Below are 25,232 nucleotides of genomic sequence, written 5' to 3'. Positions count from 1 at the left end.
GAGGCTCTGAAGGAGTTTCAGTGAGTATGGCCTTGATTTACTGAGTAAGCATTCAGTGGTGTACTTTTGGAAGATGAAAAGGCGAGGAGGAAAAGAGGCAAACAGATTTCACAGAAGTCGAGCAAACTGTTGCAAACATCCCACAAAATTACAGGCATCAGTCAACTAATAGCCCGTTGAAAAAAGGTTTGTCCACCGTACCAGTATATCCCTGCAGGAAGTGGGGAGATGGAGCTTGTTACTTTCATTGTATTCACATTCGGAAGCTATTCCATGTGCGTTAACGGACCGAATCATTCTCTCCGTTGACTATTGTTTAGTTCTGCAATACATGTGTGACTTATTGTAGACAAACATGTAAAGCTTCAGTTTTTGTACAACAAAGTAAGTTGATAAATGTATAAGAACACATCATGGGATTGTGTTTTGGCAAAGGAAATCTATCAGCCATACAAATGTAAGAAGATCCGTTTCTTTGATTTCTCCCATCACCCAAAATGTACATGACACAATAAATCATGCGGGACAAAGAAAGTTAAAAACCCCTCCTTATGAGCTGTTTAACAAAGCTGCGCCACCACATATTTAACCTCCAGAAGACACGTTGCCCCAGGTTGCTGAGGTTGGTGAATTACACAGCAAGGTTTCACATCAACCCCTATGCAGGAAATCACAAATTACCTCGACACTCCTTGTCACTGATGGCTTACAGCTCCAGGCCGTGTAATGAATGGAAAAAAAAATGAATGGAAATGTAATTTACCCTCCAAAGAGTAAATGGCACCTTTAGCAGGAATACAGGTTTTCTAAAACGGAGAGAAAAAATTCTCAGAAAAGAAAATTAAGAAACATTAATTTTGCTTACTTGCTTTTAGAAAGCAGTACTTTCCATGTTCTCTGTATTCTTGTACCGATAGAATAGACGTTTCAGGGTTTCATGGGGCTCGGCCACAGTCATCCATAATGACTAAAGACTCTGGGGACTTGGGAATGACAGTTCCCCCTGAAACATAACTCAATATATTTGACTTCTTTGGCACTTAATAAAGCTTTATAGCTCCAATTCCACATCTCTTTTTAATGAGTTATGATCACAATGACAAATGTGCGTGATCTTTCCTCCTTTCATGCGAATGCTTCATCCTAAGATGTCTTTTATTTGGTTATCAATGTTTTATAATCAATCAGGGGCATAAAATTAATGGATATGATTGTCGTTATCCAATAATGGCAGGGTAGGACACATTGTATGTCATTCCTGCATATGCTCTGAGTCAGGATAATCTACAGAGATCGTGCACTTGCAAACTAGAGCCAGCCCAGGCTGGTAGCACACTGCATACCAAGAGGAACTGCCTCGTGGGGGAAGACAAATGCTGTTGCCACTTGCTACTCAATTAATCTGAGACTGAACTCTCATGCGGCGAAGAACTGTTCTCACATAGGATCCAGAGCAAAAGAAGAAGCTCCGAGGCATCAGCTTGGAGTAATGGGACTCGTCGGATCACTCTATGAGACATCATCTGCATTTAAATATCGTTTTAATATGGTGGTGCTAATATGCAATAAACAATAGATCTACTTTGCAGGCTGTGTGCCGGCTAACATTTTCTACCAAAGCCTGAAGATACAAGAGGAAACATCAGGTTTTCAGGCCACGCTCTTTTGAATAGTTATCACATAGTTCAATTGATCAAGCTGAAGTAAACAAACCCTCTTGAGTAAAATAACTTAACAGTATAGCACATTTAACTGTTTCTCAAAGTGCTGAGCATGATCAGCCATATTCACACATTTACTCACTCAATCATTTGCAAACACATACAAATGCCGATGCTGCCTATCGAGATGCTCACAAAACATTGAACTTGGAATCTTTGCCAAGGAGACCGCAACACAGACATGATGAGAAAACCCAGTGATCTACAGGGTTTGTCTAACAGCAACTAACTGTGATTCAACTCTACTTACTGGCTAAACAAGAAAACAAGGATAATTGGAGGCTTGAGTGGAATAAGGATACAGAAAAATATTTTTTTTTCAAGAGCAAGGAGGACAAAAAAAATACATAAATAATAATTTATAATGAATTTACATTAGATGTAGGTGAAAAAATTGTATTAAACTGCAACACTTAACTTCTATGTTGTTTCAACGTGAAAATATGATGCAGGTTTTGTAGGTGATGCACAACGATAGTGAAAAAAAACAAACTGAAATCATTCTGTCAAGGTAGTTACAGTTTGGCGCTTTTCAGTCTTAACGTCTCTTGAAGGCTTTTCTTTTTTTCGAGTAAGTAAACATGGTACTGTCGCCATGCTCAGTAGTCATAGAAATGTGACACCGCCGGTTGGGGCTGTGGAGAGGAGGTGTGAGTGTGAACCGTATAAATTACGATGCGTCAGATTTATATGTTGTTCTGCTCCAAAAACACAGCCTGGTCTACACTAACATATGTGAAAAGCTTTTTTACAAAAAGCGAGGGGGTCATCACCAAGATGATATATCAACCTCCATTCCATGTCATTTGAGGTATTTTGTTGTACAATAAAAAGATGCAATGACTGGCTGACCTACAGTATGATCCTGTGAGCCATAAAGCGGCATGGCTCCAAATAAATGTCTAAAACCCCACAATGCATCATTTGCAAATGGAAATCAAGCAGCTAGAAATACATAATGGATCTAAATCCATTTCCCCCATGTATGTCAATCACATTACATTTTACTCCTCTGAACAGGAACAGAACAGAAAAGTGAATGAATGAATAGATAAATGGAATTACATTTTGCAAAAAAAAAGTTTGATGATATTGGGCTGGAAACTTTGAATGCCAAAGTGTGATAGAGTAGAATAAAGATTTATGAGAAATAAGATGCATTCCATCCTTTTTCTTTTCAAAGTTAATCAGTGATTTTTGAGTAATTTCCATTGAGACACTTAAAATGACTGCTTCAGATATTGAAAGCATTTCTGATGTATGATTGTTGTGTGTTGTTGTGTTGACTGACACGCAAAACATTTATTTTCAACAATTCATGATTCAGTCTCAACAACATGGTTAAAGTTCAGTACACTGTCTGGATCACGCCACCATGTAAGAAACAGAAGAACAGAAAAATATTTTCCGTAAAATGAAAAAAACAGTCCTGCTGCACATGCACAGACTGTTGTGCACTACTGAGTATGTTACATATATCAACATGTACCTTGATTTCAAAATACAGTTTTGAGGCACAATACCCGCATTGTCACTCTTGTGCTACAGAAACACAAACTGGTTGACGGCTACCAACCTTGAGACGGAGGCGGATGGTGTTGCAGTCCCTCAGTGGATTCAGCTTCAGAGTCTCTCCCAGGTTGTTGCAGCTCGAGCTCTGTTTCTGTAGCTCGCAGCAAACACACACTCCATCGCTGTCAAACTTCAGCTGGGGGGGTGGAGGAGAGAACACACATCCACACTCATGCATGTACGCACATACACAAAAACGCGCAAGCACACGCACACGCACACGCACACACACACACACACACACACACACACACACACACACACACACACACACACACACACACACACACACGCACACGCACAAATCAGACCTGGGCTTGGTGCTCTGATGATGCAATTGATCCTCAAACTTTGTTACTTACACCTGACAGAAACCACATTTTGAATTAAGGTATACATAAAGTTAGACTTCAGATACAGAAGATGAAAGCACAACATGAAATCCACACGTACAACGAGACAAAGGACTGTGAGATGCGACGAGCTACTCAGAAAAGAATTGAGGGAGAATACCTCTGCTCTGTGTCCCAGATTAAGCAAAAGCAGGACATGAACCCAACAAGTATGGGTTAATTACATTGGGGAGAGGAGATGAGAAATGTTAACATTTCAGTCACGGCTGGGGGAGGGTCTGGGGGGGGGGGGGGGGGGGGGGGGGGGCAGAAAGCAGAGAAGTTGGTGTATTTGGTTGGCACTACTTGAGTAAGTAGAAAACCTGCTTATAATGTGGAAGTGGTCGAGTTAGTGGGTTGGGTGCATGATGCTTCCTCAGACATGAAGCAGAAAAGAAGCCCTCGCACTATAATGTCTGGCAAAACAAATAAGTCAAGAATCATCTGATGAAAGGTCTGGAAAAGAAGGGCTTGACATTTAGCTAACGCTGTGAAAAGGGAACTCACCGTTTTGTATTAATGCAGCTATATTTACTTCACTGTTTGATTGACTAGTACTCCAAGAAAACAAATCTTGACTGAGTACCATTCAAACACATATGAGAAGCTTATTGTGGGTGAAATTAAATAAAAACAAAGAAGACAAAATATCTGCAAAGTGGTGTTGTAGTTAGCCCATAGCTAGAATGTCCCTTGGAGTCTGAATTAGGCTTGGGGGGTCTGTCTGTGCGCAGTTTACATTTCCTCTCTGTGGGTGAGTTAAATTCCTGTGAGTACTGCAGTTTCCTACACTGACTGACTGTGGACAATAAATTGTCCATATGTGTGTTCCTATGCTGGACTGGCGACTTGTCCCAGGTGTACCGTATAGTCAGCTGGGATTGACTCTGGCACACTGTAACCCCTGTTGGATGAAATGGTATAGAATATGAATGGATGGATGAAAGATAAAGCAGTAAACACTGTTGCCCTCTTCTATAAACAATTTCCTTGAAGGCATCTGAAGTCTTGCACAGTAGAGAAGTAAAAGAAATAGCTATATGAAGAAGGAACAAGATTAAGGTGAAATCTAATATATGTCAGCACGGTCTATGAAACTCCAGAGGGATTTTAAAGTCCAACTGCAGCCTCAGGTGAGTCCACCTGCCGCTCAGTTGTGAAAAATGCCAAAGATTAGATTTGGACATGAGAGGAGTGGCTGAGTGGAGGTCACGGTGGGTGGCACATTGGGCAATAAGGAGGCTTGGATGTGAGAGGGAGGGGAGCAAGAGCTGCTCTGTGGCGTCTCCAAGTCAAATAAAAAAGGTAAAAAGGACATTAATGAAGTGGAGGACTGTGGCGGTCACGAGCAGTGTTGATTTGAGCAGCTGGATCCAGCCTCAGTGAAGGAAACGCTTTGAGAGGTGAGACGACTGTGAAAATTTGAATGAATGTAATCAACAAATCTTGAATAGAATGACTTTGAGCTAATAAGGAGTCAAACAGTAAGTAGTGTGCTGTGTGCTTCGTATTTAAAAAAAACAAAAAAAAAACATATTTCTAAATTTGACCGTAGGGTCAATACAAACATCTGCATTGACATGTTTCAACATGTTTCAACTTAACACAATGTCCAACAATGGCCCCTACGGATCAAGCTTTATCCCTTGTCTGACTAGAAACAACTCTTTAATATGAAATGAAGGCTGGTAACAGAACAGGAAATTGTAGCTCTTGATGAGTCGATGGTGAGATTTTCGGTACTAGGTAGCTGACCTATATTTGTGTTCATTGTTTTGATGTGCAACTGATCGAAACCCGGAACTGCCACATTCCTCAACACAAGTAAGAAGTGACTTCATTACAATCACGTAATGTCGTGTTGAATAATTGTAGTAAAGATTGTACAATGTGCTGCTTGTGCAGAATTTCATGAACCGATGACCAGAAACTCTTACGAGCAACCAACCCGCCTGATTTATGAAAACAACTTTGAGAAAACAAATAAATCTGATAAAATGGTAACAGCATATTTCCTCATATGCCGTGTACTAAAGTAGAAACTTCCGCAGCTGACTCGTGTCATCCAGTCAGTCGGATTTAGGTAATCGCTTTGCATACAGTTCTTTATATTGAAAGATAGTAAATGGTGAGCAGTGGGAACAGAAGAGCAGAATAATCCACAGAATTCGTTTAGAGACAGTTCGTAGCTACACATCATTAATACCGTGTGGTTTTGTTTGGTTTTAAACTTTCCAGCAAATTACAATTAATGTATAGAGATCATGTTGGTATCTGTACTAAAATTTAAAGATCAAAAATTAATAACAAAAAAAAAGCCTCGTATCACCCTGAGGTTAGAATTTTCATTTGCGAGTTAACTGAATGAGTTATAGCGCACACCCAGCTGTTGTTCAGATGTTCATCTCCCACCACCTCTTCTCAGCTGGACCTTCACTGCATGGAGGGGATGAGGATGTCTGACTGCTAGTTTTTTTTGTTTTTTTTTACGTTACACATATTGTTAAAGACACTTCTGACATGAGGGCTGCTGGTGGAGAAGAGACTCTAAACAGGAGCTGACAAGCTCTGCTGGCAAACACACAGCTCTTCTCACATATCAGCATGTCTGAATGCACTGTTACAGTCGGGGAATCCTCAGATATTCTGCTTTTGATCACTCTTTTTCGCATTTTGTTTCTTTTGAATTTCCCATCTTCATCTGCATGAAACACAAAATCTCTCTCGAAGTTGTTTATCAGTATTTTCATCATCTCTGATTCTGGCAAAGATGGATGTGGTAATCATGGCTCCTTAGTCACCAGCAGACAAACAGTTCATTTCACTCTCGATACTGACTCAGCCCTCCAGTCTGTTTAGAAAAGGACTGCCTGTCAGCCCACCACTGACATTCAAAAGTGCAGACAACAAAGAACACAAGTCTATATTTCACTGATGTCAAAGTTGATGCCGGCAACACAACTCAATACAACTCCTGCTCTCTAAAGTGAAATGTTACAGATTTAAACACTTGGACCACGACAGTGTTTCCATTTTTATCTACAGCTGATGAAAATACCCTTCTTTTTCACTTGTAGGAGTACAGACACTTTAAAAATAGTCTTTAGTAAAAGTATAAATTCTTGGGTTTTCCTCTGTAAAAGTGCTGTGAGATGACTCTTTTGTATTTGTTGCTAAAAATATTAATTTAATTGAAATGCTTTTCTTAAGTGAAAGTAATGGGCAAAAGCAAAGCTTCCTCAAAGAGGAGAAATGAGCCAGCACACAAAATCCATATGATCAAAGTCACTGCAGCATTTCTTTTTTAATCATGTAATAAATTGTGTAGTGTTACATGGGCTTTATTTTGGTATGGAATCATCGTCAACACATATCCTATTTCCTGGTATGAATTTAAAAGGCAAAAGACAGATGGTTCAGAAATATGAAAATGCATTTGATAATGTCATTTATACATTTATGTGGTATATAAATGTTCCTGTTTGATGTGTGTGTACGCTGATTTAGATTGGTTCCTATCCAAATGGAGTGCATATTTAACTGCATCACTCAAAAAGACTTGTTTGATCAAAGTCGATGTAAAAATGCAAGGCCTAATTTCCCAGGAAGCATGTGAATGGATATGTATGGATTTTATCCCTACACCCTTCATAATGATTTTTACTGCTTCACCAGCAGACTGAACATGACACCTAGAATGGGTGAATAAATCTAAGTAGCTGACATGTGACAGTTTGAGGCATGCTTTTAACTTTGAGAGGCTTCAGATGTAATCTAGTTATATGTGGCCCCTGACCTGACATTAGCCTGACACCTCTGTTCTTCTGTCGGCATAATGATAAAAAGTTGTCAGTCAGAATAATTGACTTGTTTTGAAAGACGTCCTTTTGGGCCGAACGATTGAAGGATGGAGCACAAAGATGGAGGGTTCATGAGTTCAGGTCCAGTTGGTCTCACCAGCTGACAGTCCTCCAGAGAGTTGACGAGCTGAGCGTTCTGGCAGGAGAGGATGGAGCCCGCCAGGTTGAGCATCACGCAGACTGCAGAAAGCAGCATGAAGAATGTGATCTGTGACAGAAACAGAAGAGCAGCAGGGAGAGAGAGGGAGAGAGAGAGAGAGAGAGAGAGAGAAAGACAGCTTAAAGTTAAATTGTTGCTGCGTGTCACAGCAAACAGTGATTCAACACCTAAATGGCTCTGATAGTGTGTTGAGAGAGTCTCTCTGGTGCCAGAGGCTCCGTGTACGATGAGGAAATTAGCACTGTTGTCAAGGGGAATCAATAACCTGTTCCTCCTCAGACCTCCAGAGTCTGAAGGTGAGAGAAATCATAATTATAGAAAAGCTTTTCACAAAGCGGCATGATAAACAACTCATTGATGGATGGAAAATCTAAACCCACGGAAAACATTTTCTGACTTTCTCAACACCTGAACATTTGTGAAGTAGCTAATCTTTTAGTGTGTGAACAAAAAAACAAAAAAAAAACAAAGACAGGGACTTGTCCGTGCACTGAATCCCCTCGACTCCTACTCCTTTGGGTGAAAGAATGTTTTTTTTCATTTATTTCTCAGCCGACAGCCACATGGACATCAATCCTCTTGGCAGGAATATGGCTACTTCTGCTGATGCTCTCATTTACAAGTCAAGTATAATAAAAGACACTTGACAAGCAGGCCTCTCTGTCCGGCTAATTGCAAACCAGGCCCTGGTGTTTTAACAGACTCCTTAGTTCTTGGTTTTTTTGGGAGAAAATTGATGATCGTAGCACAGCCTTATATTTGACCAATTTAATTGAAAATCCGTAATAATGACTTAAGAAACAGCTCCTGTAAAATGTGGGAGTTTTGGCTGGTGGCTGGTGGAGGACAAAACCGGCACTCGCAGGAGGAGTTTGTCAGATTTAAAGGTTCTTGAGAACAAACATAAGCAGATGGAGAGGAGGGAGAAGAGACAAGGGGGCGGAGATGGAAAGAAAGTGGAGGTGGCATGTAATAAACAGATGGAGCGATAAGTTTAAGTGCTTTTTGCTCCGGCTGAAAATTGAAAGATTGAGGGCATGATGTGTGAGCTTGTGGAGGAACTGCTTTAGGAAAATCAGAAGATGAGGAAGACCCAACGAAGAACCAAGAAAAGAAATAATTAAAAAAATAAATAATTGAGACAGATGTTAATAGACAATGACAGAAACACGCCGGAGAAGAGACAGACAGAACATGACTCCATGGTCCCACTGCACATTGGTGGTAATGATGTGTATATCTGGTTAATTAGCATTTCATCAGAATGTCATATCAGCTGTCTGGGTCAGCTGCACGGAAAGAATCCTCGAAGCAATCTGGCCTTGAAAAGACACTGCATTAAAAAAAATAACAACCAGAAGCTGTTTAAAAAAAGAATCCCAATACTTTCTTCAGAATCCATGAAGTCGTCTCGTGGTACAACCCTCTCACTTCTTAGCATTACATCTGTTTAGTTAACTATCGTCTTAACGATTAATAGTGCCCAGCACAAACTCTTTATAGGGATATAAGGGACAATAAACACACGTGATTCTGTTCTAAAGATGCCAGATTTTTTTTGAAATAAATAAAAATATTTGAAATAAAGTGCCCAGCTCCGCTCGCCCGCACGCACGCGCACACGCACACACGCACACACACACACACACGCACACGCACACGCACACACACACACACCACACACACACACACTGTTGGTGATGAGAAATGTTCTTCCCACATGAACACAAAATTATTGAGGCTTCTGGAAATTTTATGAATTCTCACCTTGACAAAAACATTAAGCTTCATGTTATTTATTAGATGCTTGAGTAATTAACGGATATGACTGATTCCGACCGACTGCATGGGGTTCGGAGGCCGACATTTCTCACTCAGACTGATGGGATGTGCCTGAGGGAGAAAACATGGCCCCACTTAAAGTAATGAACTGTGTTTCTCTTCATTCATAGTGACAAGTGGTTTTAAACTATCTGATTGAGATTTGTGACAAGCGGAAGCAGCTACCTTCATGCAAGGATGACGTTCACTTTAAAGGGGCGCCGAGTAAAACGTAGTGGAAGTCATTCATCTGTTACAGATTGGATGGCAGTGCTGAGTCACAATAAGGCCCACATATGCTTCCTTTATGCATATAAATTGCTATGTGACGTTTCAAACGTTGTCATGCATCACTGCATCGCATGCATGCTTGAGCTTTTACAGCCAGTCTATGTATAACCTGGCTTTCAGTGTTATGGCTATAGCATAGACTACACAACTTTGTAGAAGCCAACAGCTTCTGCTACTAATGTCTTAACAATTCCCCCTGCTGCTTCTGTGAGTCTCTATGCACCCTCTTGTAGTGCGTACCTGAAATACACGACGAAACCCGATAGAGCAAGTTGGATAATATGCCTACTTTGATTAATAAAAACAGCAATACATCACAAAATGAAACATGATTGATTTTTATACTCTCATTTTGCTGATTTTGAGGTTATGTACATTTAGATTAAACTAAAATATTCCATGTTCTACTTACAATATATTAAGACAATATTTTCCAGTTGTAGCATATTTTTGGTTTACATGCAGAAACAGCAAACTTATCTTCAATGTGAAAATGTTGCTGTAACAGATAAGTCCCACAAACACTGGTTCAGAGGTACCGAGAGAGTGACTTCGACATTTGTCATAACATCCAGATTGTTTCATACAGTATTGATAGGTGTGACACTTCTGGTTAACATTTACAGAGAATTGTGCTGCAGAAGTAAACGGCGGAGAGCGTCTCCAGTAGTTCACTCGGGACTGTGGGAGCGTTTAAATTGAATGACGCCATGACAATAGCTATCACGACGGAGAGATTGTAACGCGCAAACCAGTGACAGTAAAAGCTCCTTCTCTGACACACAGGCCACAAGTCGTACTTTAATGAAACCTCTACGGGGTTGCCTTGTTGCCTGCTGAGCCAGTCAGATCCAATGCTGTGCCTCAAACAATTACTGGCTGCAGTTCCAACGGAGGAGGAAACTGTTTCTCTCCATTACGGCTCCAGCGATTGCCGTAATATAGTCATAATATCACGCTGCTTTAAAGACGTATTAATATTTTTTCCAAGTATATTTGCAAGGCTAGATAAACATTATTATTACGTTTTACTTCCTTAAAGTACACTCTTTATATAGTTTATATGTCTATATGTACATAAAAAAGTCAAATGCAAATTTCTACATTTTTACTCCCTTTATTAATTTCAATTGTGTTTGTATGGAATCCCTTATTATTGGATTTCCTTTACTACTTCATCCTCTTTTTATGTCTGCCAAGGACTTGATAAAATTATTGGTGTATATTTGTTTGTCTGTCTGTCTGTTAGCAAGAATATGTCAAAACTACTACACAGACTTTGCCCAAATTTTCACCACAGATTGATATTAGGACCTGGAGGATTTCATACAATTTTGCAGTTGATCTGGAAACTTTTTTTTGTCTGAGTCCAGGTCAACCTTTGGCAGAAGTCAGGAATCTCTGATTGCTCTTGTTTTTTCTCGCAGTCTTAAGCATGCAAAGGGCTTTGTTTCTACATTTAATGCAATTTTGCTCGATGCAGTGCGTCTATGCATATGTGCAAACACATGTGCCCATATGAATGTTTGGATTGACGTTTCTTTTCATTGTTTATGTCGATCACTCTGTTTCACACCGGATGCAGAGCATTCACACTGCTGGTTCAAAATGTCTGTGCTGCCCATTAAGATTGAACAAACAAAAGTGATAAAAAAAAAAGTCCAATAATAAATCCTTTTGATTTATCGTCTTCAGGTCTATGTGACCATGGTGTCATTTGTGCCCCCCCACCCCAATCCTTCCTGTCTGCTTCGTTGATTGTCATGGCTGGCCCCACACCAGCGCCTGCTCATTAACTTGTGGAATCACATAGCACCATTTAGCAGCAAGTCATTAATTACTGCTACGGTGTCTTCCGCATGCCAAAGAGGAAACCACACACACACACACACACACACACACACACACACACACACACACACACACACACACACACACACACACACACACACACACACACACACACACACACACACACACACACACACACTCTCAACGCTTCTTGGTCGCCACACCAGTGGAGGCAGATTTACACTGCATGTCATCATCACATCGTTTAGCACTCGCTGCTGAGGACAATACCCCATAATACAATCACCATTCATCTCCATCACAGCCAAATAGATTACAATACAGGACCCAAGGTTCAGGTGTGCCACCGTTACTCTCCATAACTGTCAGTGAGGTTAAAATCGTTCGGTTGCAGCTTTTCTTTCTTCCTGTTCTGCATTCAGCGACGTCTTCACACTGCAGAGAAACTGCGAATGCAATCAAGTGCTGGTTTTAAAAGGGGCAGTTAAGGGCAGTGGTTCCAGAACCGCCTGCGGGAAATGTTTTTTTTTTTTTGTTTGTTTGTTGTGGGTTTTTTTTTACTGTGGATTCTGAAAAGCTCCATGTGCAGATAACAGTTTTGATTACAGTGGCTGTAAGTTTGCATGCCAGGTCACTGGTTGGTGGTGTGTTTCTTGTAATTCAACGACTTAGAGATGTATGGTGAGTACGATGTAAACATTCAAGCACCTTTTAGCTGTCCTTCATTGTGAAGGCCTGCATTCAGTAACCTGGTATATGTAAGAAATATGTATTCACTGAGCCACATGATGGTAAATGTTCTCATTTGTTCATGTAGATAGCGTTACAAAGCAACTGAATCAGGTGAACTGATGTTCCACCCCTTATCCAAGTGATTAAAGACATTTAACCAAGTCCAGTTGGCCTGATTCGATTCCTTTGAGACAAGGTAGTAATTGTACATTGATAAATTCAATAGAGGTGATCAGCACGAACAATGCTCCGGATTGTGATCGATCTTGTGCATGTGCATGGAAACTACTGACTGCATCCAGAGTGCACATGTGCCGGATTTCACAGTTAAGAAAAGTTGCATTTCTCCTGTTTAGATTAATCCTGTGGTATTTCAAAAATGTTCGCAACATTGTTGTCATGTAAACAAACAAACAGTTTTCACATATGTTGTGTAAACAGGTCCTGGGAGAGGTTCCTGACCCCCCCCTCCGCGATCACCCATAGACCAAAACAAACATACCCACTTTCACAAAACTCTCTTATATCTCCTGCAGAGTAGTAGAATAATAATGGATGCTGTGTTTACAGATAGTCCAGTCATCCCACTGTACATACTCTGAAATGTACACCATTTCATTTAGCAATGTTACAGTGATATTGCTGCTCATTTAAATGTGAACATGTTACATCAACATATATTTAACTTCTGACAGTTAGATTAAAGAGTTCATTTGGCTGTTGGTAAAAGCTTAGAGAAATACATTGCATTTTTTTTTCCGGCTGCTTTAGTTCTTAAGTTGTCATATTGAGGCTTTTGATGCTTCTCAGCCAGCGTTAGTGATGTGATGTACAAGGTGTTGTAGTAAACCAGTTTGATCACTGTGCCAAAATCCTTTCACAGTACAGTGCGGGCCCTCGGGGTGTGTTCAGTCCCGATTTGTTTTTCATTTCAGACACAGGAATGAAAATGCACATGAAGAAGTAGCAAGCTGGTGCAGTGCTTATTCCTCATAGTGGTTTCACCTTATGCCACCAAAACTGGCGCACTGTGTCAAAAAAGATAGAGGAAAAGAAGAGCGGTTGAGAATAAACATGGATGAAAGATTAGAACTGCTGTTTTAAGACTTCACAGAATGGGCTCAAGTTTCACGGAGCGCAAACAGAAACTTAAAAACACTCCGGGGGGAACCTTTAAATCAAAAGTTTATTTTTGGAAATATGTTTATTAGTTTTTTGCTGTGCATTCAGATGACGGGATTGATAGCTCTCCCGTCTTTATGAAGCCTATAGGGATCGTGGACAGCAGGTGAATTGTCAATCCAACAATTTACACATCAGCATTTACTTTCAATAAAACTGTCTAAACAAACACATCGCAAGTCTCTGGAAAAAAAACAGATGATTGTACTCCTGCCATTCAAACCCATCCCGGCTCTGTATTCCAAAGCTCTGCCCATCTGTCTGTGCCGCCGCCAACAACAACAATAAAAACAAGCTCATTCATCACCTCTGTTTATTTGAAGACGCACGATTCAGAGATAAGATAAGCATCTCAGTGTGGAAACCAGACCGATGCTGCAGCAAACGCCTACAATGCAGGTTTTCAATGTTCCATTACAAGGTGGCTAATAAAAAAAATGCAACAATAATATATGGAAATAAGAACAGAGGAAATTGGGGCTTTATAAGGCATCATTGTCAGCAGAATATAAAGCGGAAGTCAATATCTGAGGATCTTTTTCATGGAGCTCACATACTTACACCTGATATGAGGACACACAATGGGTCATAAGATATTCTAACGATTCATCGGGGAAGTGACAATATTTGGAAATGTCCCTTTCTTCACATTTATCGCAAACGAGCAATACCATACCAACAACCAGTAAGGACATGATGCATAACATAGTCATGATATATATTGAAACTTGAGTGTCGCTTTCATAATTTATGAAAGTAATGATACATTTGGTTTTAAATTTTTCATAGTCACACAAATACTATGGTGGGTTATCCATTTGCTTTGGAAAAGAACTGTTTTAGAATATGGAAAAATATCAAATGCTATTAAAAGATAATTTACTGTGTGGACTCAGATACGAGGGGAGGGTTATTACTTCGCAAATATGGCATTCAATATGTTGTTATCGTTTCCATAAAATCAGAAGGTTTGAATTTTAATTTGAAAAGTATTGCAATAAATGCCCCATAAAGAGTTAAACATGGTCGAATGCAAAAACCCTGACCACCTTGGTAAAATATGTGAAATGAAAAGTGAACTGAATTCATGCAACTGCAGGAAGATAGGAGAGTTACATTTTTGATGCAAAGCACAGTGACTGCACAGTGTAGCAGTAGTTAATTCTCTGGAAGCACAGTCAGAATATAAAATTTGCATTTTCTCTCTCTACATGCATGTTTTTTTTTTGTCCAGGTAATTTAGTTTCCAGACACATGTTTAGGATTACGCACAGTTACTTTACAGATTAGTGACGTTTTTCGGTATTGCAGCTTTGATACACAGCTGCTTGTGGCCAGAGAACTAAGCCAATGTTTCCAGAGCACTTGCTTATTTTGATGTGACGACATTTACATAAAAGGCTGAATCTAATGCTGAGGTAGGCGGGTAAAGTTTCCCACAGCCGACTTTTTATCTGGTGACCTGAACTGTGTGCCACCTCTGCTTTGTCAGCCAGACTTTATTTTTATTTCATTTCTCTTCAACATCTCACTGCAATTTTGTGAGGATATTTCAGACTGTCCAAAATTGCATATCTCTTTATTGCAGCCATCCTCATTGATTGTGCTGTGCAGTTTAGTGCCACAAAAGAACTTTGTCAGGTGATTTATCAGCTCCGGTCATTTATATTCACAGTTATTGACATGCTTGATAGGACCTCAGAATTAGCCGGGGCTTAAAAAGGTGATTAAGTTCTGAAAATGTACAAGTAGAGGGACACACAAACTACAACCTCACCTTTGTTTTTTCAAAACACAGGTTTTTTTGCTGCAGGGTTCATGTTTTTCCTTGAAACATCATCAAAAATAATTGGGTTTTGACTCTTCTCTATCTGTTTGAGTTATTATGCCTAATCAGCAGATGTCTTATGAAGAACAAATCAATGCGCCAGCTGCATGTGCAATGATTCGTGCTTTTACTGTTGTGATAATAAATGAGCGTATGAGCAGATATACGTGCCAGAGGCATACGTGCACACTGCAAACGAGTGTGTGGGAAGCACTAAAACACTCACTAATATAAAGATGCATAAAAGTAACCTTGTTCCCAACAACCTTCACATGTGTATTAGTTCCACAGATTATCTTGTTTCGCTTCATGGAGTAAGACACAAGATAAAACAAGTCATCAGCTCATCAAAGATGCATCGAAAGTACAAACCATAACATCTTAGGCAAATTAGACAGGAGCTCATTCTTACAAATCTCATCAGCTTTACCACTGCACATGCTGTTTGTGCAGGATAATAAGAAATCAGTCTGTTAGTTTAGCTACATTATATAATAATGATGACGTGCATTATTTATAAAAGATATAGGAAGAGTTCTTTAGAGATTTTCTGCAACCCCTTATTTAATGAATAAATATATTGAAATAGAAAACGTACTTGTAAAGGGATGTTGACCCATATTTTGTAGTTTCCCTGCAACTCACTGTATCATAATATAGTATAAATATATATCCATCCATCCATTTTCTGCCGCTTATCCGGGGCCAGGTCACGGAGGCAGCAGTCTCAGCAGAGTTGCCCACACTTCCCTCACCCCAGACACTTCCTCCAGCTCTTCCGGTGGCACCCCAAGGTGTTCCCAGGCCAGCCGAGAGACATAGTCCCTCCAGCGTGTCCTGGGTCTGCCCCGAGGCCTCCTACCCGAGGGACATGCCCGGAACACCTCCCTAGGGAGGCGTCCGGGCGGCATCCGAAATAGGTGCCCGAGCCACCTCAGCTGGCTCCTCTCGATGTGGAGGAGCAGCGGCTCTACTCCGAGCTCCTCCCTGGTGACTGAGCTCCTCACCCTATCTCTAAGGGTGCGTCCAGCCACCCTACGGAGGAAGCTCATTTCAGCCGCTTGTATCCGGGATCTCGTTCTTTCGGTCATGACCCATAGTTCATGACCATAGGTGAGGGTAGGACCGAAGATCGACCGGTAAATCGAGAGCTTCGCTTTTTGGCTCAGCTCCTTCTTCAACACGACGGACCGATACAACGTCCGCATAACTGCAGACGCCGCACCGATCCGCCTGTCGATCTCACGCTCCATCTTTCCCCCACTCGTGAACAAGACCCCAAGATACTTGAACTCCTCCACCTGTGACAAGGGCACTCCACCGACCTGGAGGGGGCAAGCCCATTGTGGAACAATGATATGAAAAAAAGACATGTTACAATAAATTTACATTTAAATATTCACTTATAACTGAATGTTAGCTTACATAAGTTTAAGAAACACTTAAGTATTCCTGTAAATACATTTTTATTTTGTTTTGTTTAAACATTACATGTTGCTTTCTTTACTGTTGTTGATCGTCTTTGAAAATATAGTTTTTAAAGGCTGCCATACAATTAATTACATGATTACTTTATTATATGATTGTTGCTTGCAGCCAAAAACCAAATCGAGGCAGGTGTGATGTGGCTAAAAGAGTGCCAGGAAGAAACAGAACCACTCGTTTGGGCCAAAATTTCACACTGGTTGATATTGTTAATGTGGCATGACGATTAGATTGAGTTCATCCTGAAGAGTTTATTTTGGCCGCCCGACAGGAAATAGCAACAATTTAATAAGCCTCTTTGAAGACATATCACAAGAGCTGTGGCTCACTCTTTGAAGAGAAAAAATAACTATAGATTGGACAGTTTCTATCATGTGGGAATTGTACAAAAGGAGAATTTGCATCCTCTGACTGCAGCACAAATTAGTATTTAGTCGGCACCAGCACTGCGACACAACACTATTTATTTTCAATTATCCCTGAGCCACAAGAGATGGAAGCAGTGTTTTGTTTTTGCTGCTGCTCAGCAGATCACGAGCCCTCTGATTCAGTTTCCCTCTGACACTGGGTATCAATCCTCAGGCCCCTGCAGAGTTCAGAAGCATCTGTGCACAAAACCCACAACAAGAGATATTGATTAAGACGAGGCAGCCCTTCAGTGTGGCGTTACATATGTTACTTTCAGATCTGGCAAATTGCTCTGCCGCTTTAAATAGCGTGAAAGAAAAAAAGAAAAGTTAAATGACTTGCAGCCTTTGGGTTAAGCCATAATCAGGAAACAAAACAAATTTCCCCTCCTGTCCCTGACATTAAAAACACAAGAGAAAGCCAATCAGGGCAACAACAGCTGGTTCTCATTGGCGCTCGCAGCTAACTGAGGTTTCTCTGCTCCTCTCCTCACTCCATCAAGGTGTGTGTGTGTATGTGTATGTGTGTGTGTGTGTGTGTGTGTTCGGACCTCATCAGCGGGATTAGGTGTGATGGAAGTTGAGTGACCCTGAGTTCATTGCCGGCCCAAATAAACAGTGGAGGTGTTGATATAAACTCTCAGCAGCAGAACCCCGGGGAGGTCACACTAAACCAGATGTAATGACTGTACAGACCTCTAATCCTTCTGGAAAACCTGCTTCGTCGCAGGAAACCACCTCACGTTAAACCCTCAGACTTTCAGATATGTGCTTAGCGATACCTGTACACACACACACACACACACACACACACACACACACACACACACACACACACACACACACACACACACACACACACACACACACACACACACACACACACACACACACACACACACACACACACACACACACACACACACACACACTTTGGCAGAAATCCTCACTGTGGCACCACGGAAACATTGGTGCATATCAACAAGCTCGCCGAGCAAAAAAACCCCAACAAATGAACACGCTCATTGCACCGTTAGTTGTTTCTTTTTCATGACACAATCAAAAAGATAAATTAAAATCATCTTCCTGATTGGTTTTCAAAGAGATATGTTAAAAAAAAGATTGAAGATAAACAAACTGAGGGAATGATTGGATATCTGCACATTTTGAGCACAAAGCACTGATCTGTGACTGATCTCCTGAGTTGTTTTGGCAGAAATCCACAGATCTTGTGGTTTGGGAGTTGTTTGCTGTAAGTTTAAAAATAAAATAAAAACACACCTTGCCTCTTGACATTGTAAGCTTTGATGTGCAGCCATGTTGACAGCATGTCAAGCTACATCTCCACAGGATGTGATGGATTAGTTCCTGTGGTTAGACACATCATGTGGAAGTTACAGTCCAACAACTTTTGTTGGCAAATGAGACATGAAGCTTGGACAACCAGGCGTGCCAAATTACATCCAACATGTTGAGATGACTTTTTTGGGGGGGGATTTTCACTCTGATGCATGCTAACACAAACACATTTGTCACCTCCAAACATCCACAAGAGGTGAAGACAGATGCTGGTTAATCGGGCAGCACTCGGATGTGCTGGGGAAGTGGAAGTAAAAGGAGTTCATCTCGGCGCCGGCGCTCACACTTATTGATTAAAACACACCATGACAGATAATATCACCCTGAGGGTCAGTAGCTGATTAACCTCCACTCCTCAACATTTTAATCAACCACTGACCTCTAAAGGGCTAAAACAAGGAGGCTCTCCCTTCTCCGCTCCCCTCCCCCGGCTCCCGGTGGGGGGGCCGGCTTAATGAGACAGGCCTATAATGAACTTGGTCCCAGAAGACACTCACACCACACAGAAGCACTGCAGAAACTTTGTTCAAAATGCTGCTTGATGGTGGTTCGACTATAGACGATGCCCTCTCATTTAAACAAGTCCTACGGCATAAAACATAGCCAAGTATGTTCGATTTCACTCCGTACAAAAGTGAAAGAATGACCCGTGTGTAAAGTAAACAAGTATCTGAATCTGGCTCTAATAGGGGTATATGAGCCCATCTCCGTCACTGAGATAACACGGAGAGACACGCACACATTCATACCTGTGGATTATTCAGGTTGACCAATTAATCAAATAAAAATTCTTTAAAAAGACACACACACACACACACACACACACACACACACACACACACACACACACACACACACACACACACACACACACACACACACACACACACACACACACACACACACACACACATACACACACACACACACACACACACACACACGGAGCATGACTGAATGACTGAATCATTCATTGACATATGCTACATGGGATCTGTTTTGAATGAATGTGCCTAAAGGAAGGAGCTGAAATGTGCATGAACCTGAAGACTGGGGGTCCTGAGTTACATCAATCACTTCTAAAGCCAAAACATTGAAAACATTGAACAGGTAATTTGTGAAAATGGAAAATATGAACTTTACAGAGTAGCAGCAGTGTGGTGAAACTGCTTGTTTTAAGAGGAAGCAGTGAGTATAAAACAGAGTCAAACTGCCAATAGCCCCACAATCCTGTAAACCAAAACCAGCCACACACTACAGCACTATGCAACACTGAGTATAATAAAACGTTATCAAAACATTTTGAGTTAACGTGTCTTGTTACATTAAACTGAACTTTTATAGGCAATGTCAACATTGAATGGGGCACTATGGAACTTTACACAGGCATTTATGGCCCCGTGACTTTTCTTTTGGAGTCCCATCACACTGATTTGAGGCTCTGAGTGAAATATTCCTCAGTAGGCTGGAGTGTCATGAATGCGTTTCTGAGATTCGTGCTGTTTTCTGGACGGGTCATCAGGGTCCAGATCATCCCAGGCTTTTTTTATTGAACTCATTCACTGAACTGAAAGAGTAACAAAAACATACACAAGATCTGCTTTACATCTCTCTCAGTTGGCTCTCCATTAAGCACATCCTGGCCAAGGTTTCTGTGTTTTTTTTGTTTTGTTTTGTTTTTTATCCGCAAGGCATTGAGCAAGAGCATCACTAACCTACAGCCCAAATAACCTCACAAGTCAAGAGGTCTACTTGTAGATAAGCAGCTTCAATACAAGAAAGTGACATCATATATCATCTACGTGGCATTTATTGTGCTGCTGCCGCTTTAAAGGCCCCATGAAACAAACGTCAACGTGAGACATTTGAATCTGTAATTTATCGTATCTGCAGTGAAAAAGCTTCAATGTGGAAGAAGCAGAAGCAGAAGCGTGTTCCCAATTTGATTGACATTTTCAATAGCGAATTGTGCTGAATCTTCAACACATACGCAGCTGCATATTCATCACAATTGCAGACTAATTGAATTTCAACCAAACATTTCAATAAGATTCAATGTATGAAAACAGCATTGAGTGGAGTTCAGTTATCAGACTTTTGAGATCGTGGTACAGGAAGAGAGAAAAAAAAAAAACAAGTGTGAAAATACTCCAGTATTATGTTTTTTTATTATTATGTGATGTGAATATATCAATAATATGCACAGACAATGAAAAAAAGATTGGATAAATGTATTTCCTTTTTACTCATAACCCTTTAAACTTCAGAATAAAACTTGCTGCATTAACCAGGTTAGGGATGCATCAACCCAAACAATATTGAATATACTGCTATAAACGTTTTACAATACCACTGACACTGTGCAGTTCTTGTGGGCAGAGTATCACATTTAGATTCAGGCTGTAGGTATTTTGTTTGTGTGCATAATATAAGTATTTCTTCATAAGAGGGAGTACTATGTACCATGTCTGTTATGTTTTGTTTACACCTTGTCGTGTCTTTCGACATCCGTCATGAGTCCCCACATGCTTAATAAAGTAGAAGTAAAGATCATTAAAACGAAAGAATCATTTAAACTGCTTCACTCGAGTCAAAGTAAAAAGGTTCTGAAACGTTCTTCAGTCGCACCAATCTTCTCACACACTCACATTTAAACCAAGGGGACATTTAGGGTTACTAATTAACCTCACATGCATGTTTTTGGACAGCAAAGTCCACATTAAATTACAAAATAAATAAATAAATAAACAGTCTTGCCCGTCAGTCATTATTGATGCCACTTGACAGCTCTTAATTTCTTCAGCTTCTGCACCTTCAATATCAATAACTGTTACTGTCTGTGACGCCACCACTGTCACCGTGACTTGGACCCTTCCTCCATAGAGGTTAAGAAAGGTAACAGGTCAGTTGTAAAAATATAAAGGGTAGAAAGTACAGATATCTGTGTTCAAATGTGGAGTTCAAATAGTTGTCAGAAAAATATCCACACAACAAAAGCTCAGAAACCTGAAAAAATTTACTTAAATACAGTAATTAAGTACAAATACGCATGTCATCTCTGTATGTTTTCTAGTTTAAGTTGCTTTCTGGTGTGTCTGTGTATTATAGGCAGATTTTTAAATCGACGTCCAGTGATTTTTTTTTTTTATCAGATTCATATTTTGTGTTTTAGACTCTGTGTACCATGTGACAGACTGGCGGCCTGTCTGGGGTGCATCCTGCCCTCACCCATAGTGAGCTGGGATCAGTTCCAGCTCCCCACGACCTTGAACAGGATGTGTACAACAGAAGATGGACGGACGGCTGGATGGACTCTGTGTTTACTCACTCCCCTCTTGTTTCAGGCAGTATTATTGTGTTGGCATTTCTCATCTTGCCTTGTGTTTTTCTTTTTATGCATCCAAGTCTTGTTCTGTCCGTTGTTGCTTTAGTATATATTTCTGGTCATCATCTTTTGCTGTACATTTGATTTATTCACATTTTTCACATTTCAAAACAGTGAAGACAGAAAGGTGTGTTAGAAGGAAACAACTTCTTGAGGTTATTTGTAAGTCAGAGGGTGCTCGCCCAATTCCAGTTATACCGCAGTGGTACTTAAGACCACACATAACGTCAGCGGTTGTTAAGTATAGTCTGTTTCCAAAGCTGAAGTAGACAGTTTTTTTTTCCTTTACCCCTGATGGTTTTTAAACTGTGAATATCATTTGTTCTGGGGCATATCGCTGGTTTACAATATTGATGAAAGTGTTCAGCTGGGACAATAATTCTGGAGCCGGTGTTTTATGACGGCCCTTTTAGTGGCTGCTGGTAAGATGCTGAAAAGATAAACATCATTTGTACGCAGCTTTTCTGGGATCACGCCAAGATAAAAAGTAGGAAATGTCATAAAATCTTTGAACTTTGTCAGTTGCTTTTGCTCCCTCCCACTTTTAGGCAGCGACCACATAACTGCGATTATTCTAAAGTTTAAAAAGTGTAACAAATCACAAAAGTAAACATGTTCTCCTTTAACTCTTGCATTTTATTACGGCTTGAAAATGGTCATAATAAATCAATGAGAGCAACGTGAACAGACCAACTATTTGTTAAAACGCCTCTGCTGCTGATGCTGCTGCAGCAGCAGCTTGGATCATGCTGCCACCACCAATATGAGCCATCAGATAAGAGGGTCTATCTAATTCATATTCTAATTAATATGGAGCTTCACTTCCTGCGTCTCGGGGCCATAGGGGAGGACACCATTCATCAGGCATTAACTCAAGCCGAAAGGTTCTTGTTCACCCAGCCAGCCCAGCTCTTTTCTCCCACACTCTGCATATAGCTTTGTCCTATCCCTTACCTGTCCTTCCTGTCAGTGTACCCACAACAAGAGCATGTGGAGGACACAAGCACTGAATCAAAGATGGTTACTGCGGCTGTGTATGTATGTGGGTGCTTTTATGTGCAAGAGAATTGATACAATATAAATGCAACGGAGAGAAAATGAAAAAAAAAAAAGCGGGGGGAGGCAGTGAGATTCAAAATCTTCACAAATTGCCTCAAGGGAGACATCTTTTAGTCTATGAAGGAGCACAGCAGTGCGGATGATCTGTTTTTTTCACAGTATGGAAGAAAATAAATGCCATATCTTTTTTTTTTCCAGTTTGATAGATAGTCAATTGCTTTAATGTCATTGTATGAGGAGAATGAAATTAGTTTTACAAGAGTCTGACTTTAGTGCACAATAAATTTACAAGAAAATAATGGTGAGCAGAGGTGACCGTACAGGATGCAGCGATGAGATACTGTAAATTATTAAAGCTCTTTCTCGTTGAAAGAGGCACAAAGAGAAGAAATCCAATAAATCTGTGTGAAATTACTTTTGATCATAATTGGATTTGTTATTGGTTACAGTCACTGGACAACTTTCTGTATCCAAATTAAAGCCACGAGAGGAGGAATTTTGCTTTTCTATTTGCAAATATAATCTAGAAACATGCACACAGTCGGTTTTCTAAAGAAGGGAGAGACTCGGGGCCCTCTGCATGTGCCAGGAAGAAAAGGAGGGTTTATGTTTCAGTTTGAGGTTGTAACATGTCGGCTCCCCTGTGGTGAAACCGAGTACGACTAATCTGAGAGTCTAATTTCAAAGCAACATGTTCTTCCCCCCCAAAAAGAAATAATGTATTCATGTAGCTTCAGAGACTCGAATAAATCCAAATGGAGTTCAAATCCGAGTTTAAAAAACAAACCCCACTAACAGCAATTCAAGTCTTTTGATTTATGCAGGAACATTACAAACTGAAGTAAAATTCACTAAGTCGTTAAGCGAGACTTAAATCCAAATATTTTCCTGACTGTGGGGCGATTACATTAATTGGATGACAATGTAAAGTGGCTTGTTTAGGTGTAAAGATGAACATTGTCTCGATAAGAGCAATGAAAAACATACATGAAACAACATTGTACTTCTAGTCTGTGATGTAAGAGAATATAAGTAATCAAACTCTTCAGTAACTTGCAACCCTAACTCAGATAAATGGATCGATATACTTATGTTCTCTTTACATGTTGAGCAATTGGAGTCAGTTTATGAATAAACTTTATTGATAAAAGTATTGTTAAATATGAGAATGAACCTACGAAACATTACATTTTCCTGACAAACAAGTAATGATAGGACCTCGTGAAAGGGAACTGTATAAAACATAACAGGATTGTATTTCATACAGCAACTTGTTAGTGTCGCTGTGTTACTTCAGGCCGACTTTACTCACATTTGCCACCCTTGGGTTCACTCCTGAATGGGGTGATGTGAGCGTGCTCCCCTGGGAAGGAGTGACGGCTCCAAAGAAGCTCCAGTAATCAGCCTCTCCTTCTCAGGTGTTTAAGCCAGTTTGTGGAGCAAAGAAGCACTGACTCTCTCATCTGAAAGGCTTTTTGACAGATTTACAGCATGTGAGAAGGAATGAGGTGATCTGAGGAGCAGTGGGAGCAGAAGAGTGGCAGTGCTAACGCAAACTGACCGGAGGTGACAGACAAACAGTGACCAGAGGGAGGACGCCCCTGCAGCACAGTCACACATGCATCCCCCTACTCTCTTTCAACACACACTCATTTTTTTTTTTTTTTCCCAGGTTGGCAGTGAGGTGGCTTCAGAGAGGGAACTCTTCAAGAGGAGTACTTGTGATGAAGCCTCCATGTTGGCAGACATCCACCCTGCTGAAGTGTCCCTGAGCAAGACACTTCAGCTCTGTGCACTAGGTCAATAGGTATCACGTCAGCAGCCCCTCTTTACTCTAATCATGCATTTATTGTAGCTCCTGAACTGTGATTGGATAGGTGACACTCCATGGAAACTTACACACATCGATTCTTCAGTCTGCTCGAGCTGGGTACATGTGCTCGTAACTCCAGGTCAATTATTTATTTATTTTGAAGCCAAAGAGAAGACGGCAAAGAACCAGTCAGATTTCTCAAAATGCACTGAATTACATAAGAGTTCAGCACATCCTATTGAGAGGATTTGCACAAAGTCAAAATGAACTTCAAGATTAAACGAAGGATGCTGGAGGGATGCGAAAGGTGTTGCTTAGCAACAATGAAAATATATATATATATTTTTTTTCTG

The 25,232-nt window shown here is 40.5% G+C and overlaps 1 protein-coding gene across 1 annotated transcript in view; it reads right to left on the bottom strand.

The window, feature by feature from the left end:
- The window catches only part of fam189a1 (family with sequence similarity 189 member A1), a gene marked incomplete at both ends in the record, with an annotated part of 108,734 nt that overhangs the window by 17,240 nt on the left and 66,262 nt on the right, over positions 1-25,232 (bottom strand). The window contains 2 exons of the mRNA XM_080507765.1: positions 3,298-3,429; positions 7,643-7,753. Of these exons, the coding sequence (XP_080363891.1) occupies positions 3,298-3,429; positions 7,643-7,753 (243 nt within the window). The remainder of the gene's footprint in view (positions 1-3,297; positions 3,430-7,642; positions 7,754-25,232) is intronic.

This window comes from Blennius ocellaris (assembly GCF_963422515.1).
Source record: "Blennius ocellaris genome assembly, chromosome: 1".
In the NCBI taxonomy this organism is placed as follows: domain Eukaryota; kingdom Metazoa; phylum Chordata; class Actinopteri; order Blenniiformes; family Blenniidae; genus Blennius; species Blennius ocellaris.
This window is presented reverse-complemented; position numbering and strand designations above follow the sequence as displayed.